The sequence below is a fragment of the Parambassis ranga genome, chromosome 21 (genome assembly GCF_900634625.1).
Source record: "Parambassis ranga chromosome 21, fParRan2.1, whole genome shotgun sequence".
NCBI lineage: Eukaryota > Metazoa > Chordata > Actinopteri > Ambassidae > Parambassis > Parambassis ranga.
Window position 1 is genome coordinate 5369567 of NC_041041.1, and position 10536 is coordinate 5380102.

General features: G+C 42.1%; 1 protein-coding gene across 1 annotated transcript; it reads right to left on the reverse strand.

Moving 5' to 3' along the window:
• Positions 1 to 4448: 4448 nt before the first annotated feature.
• LOC114426585 (zona pellucida-like domain-containing protein 1) lies at positions 4449 to 5778 on the reverse strand. Its single transcript, XM_028394093.1, has one exon. It carries the CDS (start codon positions 5716 to 5718, stop codon positions 4561 to 4563), a length of 1158 nt encoding a protein of 385 aa, XP_028249894.1. The 5' UTR covers positions 5719 to 5778; the 3' UTR covers positions 4449 to 4560.
• Positions 5779 to 10536: the final 4758 nt, after the last annotated feature.

Here is a 10536-nt window from a genome sequence, read left to right on the forward strand (position 1 = left end):
GACTTTTTTTTTGGATAATCAAGCTTTGGGTCAGCACCCGTTTCTTCCGTTCTTTCTTTTAATGATCAAAAATAATGAAAACCTCCTTCAGATTGAAATCCCAAAACATATAATCCCTTATCCAAGATGTTAATCAAACCAATATTTCTCTCTGGCTTGGAGGTTAACGTCTTTGGAGTCCGCAGAGACACTTGATGAGTTGGCATCTCAACAAACACCTGGGATCAATTAGTGCCATGTGGGTTTGATGTTTGTATATAGTGCTAACCTCTATTTAAATCAATCACTTCATTCCAGGGAATAACTGAAACTCAGAACCAGCTTGTAGTTCTGAGGCCAGATAGACGTTATTATTATTAGTAGTAGTACTAGTATTACCACATTCATTTTAAGAGAACATTTCTTGGAGGACATTCATCGCAAAGTTCCCTCTCGTCAGACTTAAAGCCATGAGCTCGTAGCTGAACCACCTGTAGTTCAGACCTATCAGATTCCTGGGCAGAAATCCTGACAGTTCAGGACATGGCAACAGCATGAACCACGAAAAGTATAAACACGTTTTTGTTGCCAGTTCTTGTTTTGGTGTAAAAACTGTCCTTAATGCACATATTTGTCTTACCAAGTGAGAAATAATTGGATTTAAATGCTAAAAGCTATGCTAACTTCTTAGCTGTCCAGTCTGAGCAGCCCGATCTGCAGTCCTCTAGTTTTATATCTTCCAGTTTTTAAGCAGTTTTTAATTTTTTTTTTGTGACAAAAATGAACAAACTACATCTACAAAAGTTCACAGTTCACTGTAACAAAACATTTGACTAAAAGACAGGTGGTACATGGAGACAAGACCAAAACCAATGAGCACACAGACTGAGAGAAAGTTGTCGGATCTTCCATCTTTAGCTGGAATTGCAGGACGTCCATGTGCTGCTGATGTGATATATGAGACTCCCACCGTCTGCCCATGCCAGCTCTATAGGAGGCGGTTTCATCTCTCTCTGCAGGGAAGACCAGATTTATGGATCTGAAACTGGATGCTTGTATATAACCTTTTCCAACTCACCAATCTGCACCCCAAGAGGATGTTAACAAGGAAAAATCAGGGCAGGAGAACATGAGCAACAAAACAGATTTTGTTTTTTTCCTATTTATATTATTGGTCATGAGACGTAAATCCTAATGTCTAAACCAAATTACAAATGACTGAAAGAAGCGCAAAGCAGCAGAGTTAGTTTCCCCACACAGACACTCACATCCTTCATACATGTACACACTCTCTCACACACACTCCTCTGTTTATAGACAGCGGGTCTTCCTCCTCCTGTTTCCTCTGTCTTCCAACTGGCCTGCCTCCTGCTGTTCAGTCATAAACACACATAATATGTTTAGCATATTGTGGCCCAGCGATCGTCTCACTACCGCTGCTCAAGGCCACTCAGAGCTATCATATCAGCACATTATTGGCCATCGTAGGATATGCAACACTGATATAAAGTTTCTGTAATGAAATATCAAGAAAGTTACAGTATGTTGGGTTCTAATTTCATTACAGAACTTTATGTCCTATATGTGATGTTTATTTAGTAAAACTATCTGTCCACACATGAATTTATAAGTTACATACTGTATCTATATATACCCCCATCTGCCCCACAGTAGTCTGTTACTCTGACAGATTAACACAAGAGAAAATGTGAGACTTTTAATTTGGTTGTTCAGGTAGTGTTGCTAATTGTTGTCAGTTCATTACTGGGACAATAAACCCCATAATATTCTATACAACTGCGTGACAAGAAGCCATGGACAGCACCCAGAGTTTTGCTGTAACTGCTTCTTTGAAGGCCTCCAGACCACATCCTTATCAGGAGCCCAGACCATCTTCACTGGCTTCTCTTAATGTGGAAGCACAGTGTCTCTTCTTCTGAACTTCTCACCTAATCCTGGATAAAGTCCTTCTCTAGTGTCTGGACAACACATCCATACAAATACACACTGCATTTGGTCGATTATCACCTTAAACACATTGTACAAACAGGTCCTGTTGTTCGAGTCTCCACCCCCATGAACAAATAGAGATGTGGCTGGAGAAACATATTCCAGTGACCTAATGTTCAATACTTCAACCCTGTCCTAGATTTCTAAACCTCCCCTCACTTTGGCCTGGGCTCCTGTGGGGATCAGAGTCTAAGAGGAAGATCTCCATCACCCTGCTGTCCAAGTGAGGAGTGAAACCATCCTACATTTGTTGATCCTTTGATAACTCAATATTTGCTCTTTTACCATCGCTGAAAAATCACATCACTGTTGCATGGTGGGCTATTATAAAGCTAAAGGCTATCACTTTTAAGCCATCTTACCGTTGCTAGGCAACCGTTTTTCATCTCAATGGGCACTAAGCTTTGTTAGATTCCTTCTCTGTCCCATTTTAATACACTTAAGGCTTACCCTGCCAGAAAAAAATCTGCTTCTTTGAAATCCAATGAGATGTTCTGCCTCTGAGATCGGACTTCAGTTTCATTCTGTGCATAAATGAAATTCAATCTGCTGCACACATACATGCACATGCCAGCTGGAGTCAGGGACGGTCGGGCAGACAAATTGACTTCCCAGTAAACTAAACTCCCCCTAAACAAAGCCTTAGAGGATAAATCTCATAGAATATATAATGCCGACACACAGGAGACCAATCAAAAAATGGGCCTCCTTCCTCCTGCCTCTCTCCCTCCTTCTTCCTCTCGCTCTCCTCTTTAGCTCTTATCATTTCCTTGCCAAACCTCATTGGTGCTAAACTGCCATAGATCAAATCCTGCATGACTCTGGGAAATGGTTCAATTCAAGATTAGCCCGTCTCTACAGCAAATAATGATCTGATCAGGTTTAGAATGAAACCCATGCATAACATGCTCCATGTGCTGTGTGTGAAAGTAACCCATATGTGCGGGTCAGCTTACAGTAAAGACTGTTCAACAATGCCAAATGTTTCTGCTGGAAATCTGTGTTTTCCATCCCACGTTTATCCGATAGATTTTTCTTATGACAGATAGTGAGTAGTGCATCGTTTACAGCTCTGTGGCATGAGGTGATGTCTCTGCAGGCCTGAGTCACACTGTAGCATATTTGGAAATAATTCATGGAGACTTGGAGAGCCAGATGGATGCAACACAGCTAGAAATTGAGGATTTTATGCACTTTTTTGTTTTATTTTAATGCTCTTAGTTTTCTCTTCACTACGGAAGCATCACCAAAGCAGTACTTTAAATAGTTCTTGCTTTTAGAATAAGCTTATCATATGTATTGTTGTGCATTGTTGTGTAATTTGGAAACAAAAAATCTAATACAGGCATCGGTGTGTCCTATAAGATAAACCACCTCTTTGCCTGAAGCAGAAAGCTTCCTGTCTTGCACCACTGAAAGACAAAGAAACCATCTCGATTGTTAGTAAATATGTTTCATCTTAGGTCAAATAACCCTCATGAGACTGTTAAGCATCCTCTCCCCATTCATCAGCCTTTGTCTCTGGAGCACATCACAGAGGGATGAGGCAGCCGTGGCCCTGAGGGGTCAGAGATATACTGCCCCGTGTATTCACACAGTCAGGCAGCTTCCTCTTCTGACATATACACTGGCCTTAAGGGGCGAGAGGCCAGTCCAGAGAAAACTCTGGAGACTTTCACACAGGAGGGACGTTTTAAAGACTTTGACATACCAGGAAAAGATCCTGTATTGTCACACACTGGTGGGATTTTGGCTCAAGAAATCTGATCCTCCTGTAGATTTATGAATAAAGAAAATGCAAAGGTGTAAAGTTGACAGCCTAATTATGCTCTTTCTTTCTGTGACATGTAGTTGTAGGTAACACTAACTGTGCATATGTTTGATTGTCATGTGATGCAAACTATTGTTCTTTAAGCTATTGAGATAAATCTGTACAAAAAATGAGTATTTTGTGTCTATAAGCACAAACAGGATCAGAAAGCATGTCTTGATTTTCCATATTCGGGTACTGACAGCCTTCTGATACTGGTTCACAGATGATTTTAACACACAGAGACAAGAATGAGAAACACCGGTCCTTTTTTTAAATTTTTTTATTTGATACAGCAAAGAAATACATCACAAAATCAACACTTGGTTCTACACAAATTGCCATGTATTTTATACTTGTTTGTCAATAAGTCAAATTTAACCAGATCCTGTGTTGTGGTGCTTAGCTGGTTTTATTATTTTGGCACTCAGTCAGCAGGAATCTTGTAATTTAGTATGGTTATTGTAATATTTGCTGAAAGGGATTCAATAAATTAGAGACATAATAAAACTCCCCACACACCCTGTAACATGTCACATATAGAGATGTCTGTTACATTTGTAATGCTGTTTATCCTACATGTATTTTGTCTATTATTTCAAAGCTTTTAAAGTGCAGACATGCATTAACACCTAAAGCTTTTCTTTGTCCATTTCTCATGCTAACTAAAGTCTAATGAACTCTCTAATCATTCACCTGACTCCCAACTATTTTCCCAAAACAGTGTTTGGAATTCTAGATGCCAGCTCACAGATGCTGCCTTACTTCCGGAGCTTTTTGTAAAACAAGGCTGCAACACTAAGGGCAATTAGACAAGCAAAGGCAAGGATGCCAACAGCCACACCAAGGCCAACAGGCTTAGCTTGGCTGTCAGCAACAAGAGGTTGCTCTTTGGATCCAGTGCTGTCAGCCTTGGTGACGATCTCCGGAGATGTGATAGTGTAAGTTTGGGTTATGCCCTCAGAGGAAGTGTCAAGGGTGTCCCTCTTCCTCCTTTTGCTGCACTGCTTGAAGGTGCTGCAGGTGCTCTTCTCACACAAACGGGTGATGCAGTGGAGGTAGTAGGTGGACACGGTCTCATTCTGCTGCTCAATGAAGCGGAAGGCTGGAAACTTGAAGCGGGCGCTCTGGCTGTCCCCGTTGGTAATCATGGTTGTGAAGCGATCCTTGGAGCACGACACAAACAGGTTGAAGAAGCTGGAGTTGGAAGGCAGAGCTGAGATGGAGGCGTAGCAGCGGTCTAACAGGACATAATACTGGCCAGTCAAGTTGGTGGCCTTGACCTCCACGAACACATCCGTCCTCAGTTCAATCCCCAGTTTTGGAACGATCAGTGGTTTGGTGTAGTTGACGTCACTAAACAGCCCCATTCTCAAAGTGCTGATGAAACTGCCATTGTTGTCCTGGATGGCAATAGAGGAAGCTGACACGTCAATTTGGGTGTTGTTGATCAGGTACTGTAAGGGGTAGGCGCATGAGTAGTAGTACTTCAGCTCAGCATTGTAAGTGATGGCACCTGTGGTTAGATCCATGGACCGCACAACGCCACTGATGTTCACCGTCTGAATGTTGGAAAAGTCAGAGAATATACCAGTCCCAGCAGCACTGGTGGTCCTGAAGAGGCTTCCACAGGCGTTGGTCATGTTCAGGGGAAAGTTAAATCGAGCCACAGGTGGAGTCACAGATTCATCGAGTGTAGCTCTGCAGGCTGGGTCCATCATGTAGTTCAGGATGAGCAGAGTCTCATTGTAGCCGGTATACATGACTGGGCAGATTCTAATTGCCAGACCAATTGAGGTTGTACCACATTGCACTGAGATGTCACTGAACAGTGGCCGTCTAGCTTCTGTTCCACAATCACTCAGTGTTAACTGATTACTTTTGACTATCAAGGAGAGTAAAAGTAAAAGAGTCTTCATTGTTGGTCTTCAGCTTTGCGGTTCTTCGTGGTAAACTCTGACTTGACTTGACTGAAGGCAGGTAGGTCTTCCAAGGTAGTTTGAAGTCTTGAATTTGTGTTCTGGGGTCTTTATAGGTATCTGTGTCTTCTGGGATTGGTCCAAAACAAGGTCAAGTACCTTGCTATGAGTGAACACGTGTATTGTATTAAGCAGAAGAGCCCAGGTCTGAACCATGTCCTAAGGGCAACAACTGAAACCTGAAGCATCTTGCTAACTTGAATACAGAGACAATGGACTCCTTCCTTTGTTTATTTGGCTTTAAAATATAGCTTTCCATGCCGCCCATTACTAAGAGTTCATGAAGTAAGAGAACATAACACTGTGTGAGATGAATCACTGAGCAGCACATACAATGCTGAGCTGGTTCTTCTATCCGGTCTTAAGCACAGGAGCTCCAGTGATGACCCAGTTGCGTGATCAGTCATTTCTTATTTACCCAAACATTTCTTGGAGATTAGTTGTTAAAAAGTGATGTTCAGAGTAAAATAGATAGATAGATAGATAGATAGATAGATAGATAGATAGATAGATAGATAGATAGATAGATAGATAGATAGATAGATAATTTGCTTTTTATTTACTTTGGTGTATTTATGTATACAAATAACACATACTTGGCAGAATACTGTGGAAATTTACACAGGAGAAGGGAGATTGGGGTCACATATGGGAGGCGTATCGGTCTATTATTCTGTTATATATATGTATATATATTGGTCAACTATTGTTGCCGGCATATATTCAGAGACGAGTGATGAAAGGAAAAGCTAATCCTGCAGTGTATTATAAAGGTAACTGAATCTATGTAGTGTCAGTGGAGACAAAGGTATTATCTCTGACAGAGAGCAGGCGGCGGTTCAGTAGCATAACACCGAACCTTGGTAACAGCCAAATACACAAACCTTACAAAAACCCAACTTTATTAATTATTAATAATTAATAATAATTTTAGTCTAATAAGAAAAAAGACTGATGGTGAGGACAAAACACCAGGCTAGTGTTCAGAAATAGAATATAGAGAAGGTGAAGTCTCCCATCAAGACAATAATCAGTTATTTAAGTAGAGTAAATGTAATATTGCTACATCCATATCTTAGTCTGTTCACGTCTTTCAGTGTCCTCTGACAAGGAAAACCCACACTAGTTGTAATCTGTGTTAACGAGCCAGCTAGCAGGGATTCTTGTTTTTAGAAAATGTTTATAAGTATTGTCTTGGTGGTTCATAATTAAAGTGGACTGATGACACTTTCCTCTCATTCATTAAAGCTCAAAGTTGGGTTATTGCTAAGCTGGTTTAGCTTAGCTCTATAAGGCCTTACTGCTCAAGTTGATTATAAGGACAGTCGTAAGGACTGTGGTACTTTTAATGGCAAGTGGCCAACGAGATATTTAATTGCCTTCATATGTTTGCTTTGTTGTCTTTAATTTAAGCCGTGTATTATGTTTATGCACTTTGTATGATTTCATGTCAGTTTTCACGGCGTGAAGGCATAGCTGCTTTATAGCGTCAGGTGGAAAGAAGCAGTATATTGAAAGATTATTATTCCTACTGTACTGTGGTAGTACACAGGCAGCCTGGTGTACTATACTAGTACTACATTATGTACAGCTATACAGCCAATCAGACGACTGAAATATCTTCCTCAGCACTCAGTAATTTTCCAACATGCTGCAACAGTTCTTTTGTTACACTACAGTAGAAGCTAAAAACGCCCCAAACCTACTTTAGCAGAAAAGACAGTGCATGTGTGAGTGTTCCTCATACTTCAGTTTCTAAATTAAAGATTTGATACTGTAATGAAGGGCCTCTTCATTACTGTTATCAGTGTTTGTTAGCAGTTATTCCTCTTTGGTTCACCTTTAACCCTTGTAGGGAGTATGGTTTTTGTTTGTGGCAGTGGGATGAGTGATAAAATAAAATCACAGCACACAGCAACATAGAGTACTTGTTTATTGTTGTTTGGTGTTTGCTGGTGGGATTTGGGTGGAAGCATTATCTGCAAAACACAAAGAAATAGATTGTTAAATTAGCAGTACAATGATTGGATTGTGTGTTTTAATGATTGTTTAAGTGCTAATGTGTGAGCTCTTACCTTTTGTTGTGGCCAGGGGTGACGGTCAAAAGAGTCCCTCTTGGAACAGGCAGCTATTTATAGTTCCGGGCCAGTCCATTGAGGAAATAGGTGCAGGGGGATTGTAGTGTTTGATTGAGGGACAATTACAGTGATGAGTTTTAAACTAGCTTTTAAACTAATAAAAATAATTCCATTTATGTATTGTAAATATATATTGCTTTGTGTTTGGGGTAAGGTGTATGGTGGGGTGAAGGTAAAATGGAAGGAGAATGAGATCACCCATCTGGGAATGGGAGAGGACTCCAGGTGTGGTGTCAACTATTTAAGGCGGCCATTTTGTATTCATGAGGGCTTCTTTGTGTGCTGTTGGGACCACATGCTGCCTGTGGGTCCCAGCATGTGGGTCAATTGATTGATGTTGTACCGTACATGCCGAAATAAATATCTTATTAGACTTAACTTCCACCAATGTCTCAAGCCTTCTACTTGGAAAGTCAAGCCGCTACACGGTCATCCTAACAAGTGGTGTCAGAAGCTGGGGCCTACATAATCAGGAGGAAAATGACAAGAGGTGGAAAAAAGAATGACCAACAAGAAGAACAAAGTGAGGGCAAAGGTGCACCCACTGAGCAGGGGGCCATGGCGTCGGCCACCCAAGGTGAAAAGTTGGACGAGCTGGCAGGCATGGTTAAATCTCTTGTTCGGTCTCAAGAAGCGCGAGACCAACAGATGGAGAAGGACTTTTCCCGCCAAGAACAAAGATGGAAGAGTATGCAGCAGCAGTTCCATCAGATGCAAATGGAGTTGCGTGAAATGAAAGAAGACTACACACGTGAGGGAATGGTGGATGAAGATGGTGAAACGGAGGAACCAGGCGAGGGGCCAAGCCAGATGAACATCAGACCTGAGAGAGAAACAACGGCTCGCAGAGAACCAAAGCTGCTTCCGCTTTCTCCTGAGGACGATATTGAACATTTTTTAACAACATTTGAAAGAATGGCCCAAGTTTGTCGGTGGCCAAGAGATGAGTGGGCTGTTCGTTTGGTCCCTCTGCTGACAGGTAAAGCACGTAGTGCTTATGTACTCATGGACATGGCAGATTCTGAAGATTATGAAAGAGTGAAAGCAGCAATATTGGCAAAATATGAAATTACAGCAGAGACTTACCGCCGAAGATTTCGTTCCCTGGAAATTCTTCAAGGAGAGACCCCTCGGGAGCTGTATGTTCGCCTAAAGGACTTGTTCTCTAAGTGGGTCAAGCCAGAGAAATCTACAGTGAAAGAGCTGTCAGAGAAGATGATTCTGGAACAGTTCCTCAGGATGATGCATCCCGAGTTGGAGGTTTGGATCCGGGAACATGACCCTCACACTGCAGAGAAAGCAGCTGAGCTGGCTGAAGTTTTCACTGCTGCCAGAAGAGGAACTAGACACACCACCTTTGGTCGAGACAACAGCTTTGCCCAGAAGAGTAAGTCCAATGGGGGTGATCGGGGCTATGGTCAGACACAGGCTAGGGTTTTTTCTGGTGGGAGGCAGTTTACATCAAGTAGTAACAATAAGCCAATGGCTGCTAAAAGTACTCCTTTTAAAGCCTCCAAGCAGGAGTTAAGATGTTACCTGTGTAATGGTGTAGGTCATACTCAGTATGTTTGTCCTCTTACAAACCAAACTAAGCCGTCCCTCTTTTGTTCAGTCCCAAGGCCGGCTACACTGCCAGCAGTCAAAAAGATAGCTCACACCACACCAGTTCTTGTGAATGGTCAGCAAGAAATGGCTCTTTTAGACTCAGGGGGGTTTCAAACAATGGTACTGTCCACACTAGTGCCAAGGAATAAGTGGAGTGATGAGAAGACCAAGATAGGTTGTGTACATGGGGATGAGCATTTGTATCCGACAGCTGATGTCTATTTGACGGCAGGGGGGCAGACTTTCCTTTTGCCAGTAGCTTTAGCTCCAAAACTGCCATATGCGGTCATTTTGGGTAATGATGTTCCCATTCTTTTGGATTTGTTGCAGCAGATAGACAATGATAAACCTATCCAGCTAAGGTTAGGGACTAGTGAGAAACTAGGAAGCTTGGAATATGAGGGCATGGGATCTGCTTGTGCAGCTGGTCCGGTAATGTTACACACAAACACAGCTACAGCTAACCCATGTGTTATGGTAACCACTAGGGCGCAGGCTTCTGAAGATTTGTTTAGGGAGCTGCCATTTTGTGGGGAGGAGATAGAGGCAGGGAAACTTCGGGTCCCCAAGTCAAAAGCACAGAGAAGAAGAGAAAAATGGAGCGGCACATATGAAAAGGGTATAGAGGACATTTCTAAGCCAAGTCAACCACTAGATGTAGATCTTCCAGCAGATGTTGGTACATTGCAGAAGCAAGACCCGACTTTACAGCCGTGGTTTCAGAAAGTCACTGAAGTTGAGGGGGTTAAACAGGGCAACCCAGGCTGTTTAGAAGATGCCACCTATAGTGTAAAAGGGGGTATTCTCTACCAGTGTAAAGGCAATGTTGAGGCCTTAGTGTTGCCACAGCAGTTCAGACAGAGAGTAATGGAGTTAGGACATTCAATTCCATGGGCAGGACACATGGCATTTCACAAAACCTTATGTAGAATTGCCAGTCGTTTTGTCTGGCCAGGAATGTATAGTCAGCTTTTTCAGTTTTGTAGGTCATGTGAAAAATGCCAACTTACCTCCA

Excerpts from the sequence above, each read along its gene's own strand:
- LOC114426585 (XM_028394093.1), bottom strand. The coding sequence starts at position 5,718 with ATGAAGACTCTTTTACTTTTACTCTCCTTGATAGTCAAAAGTAATCAG.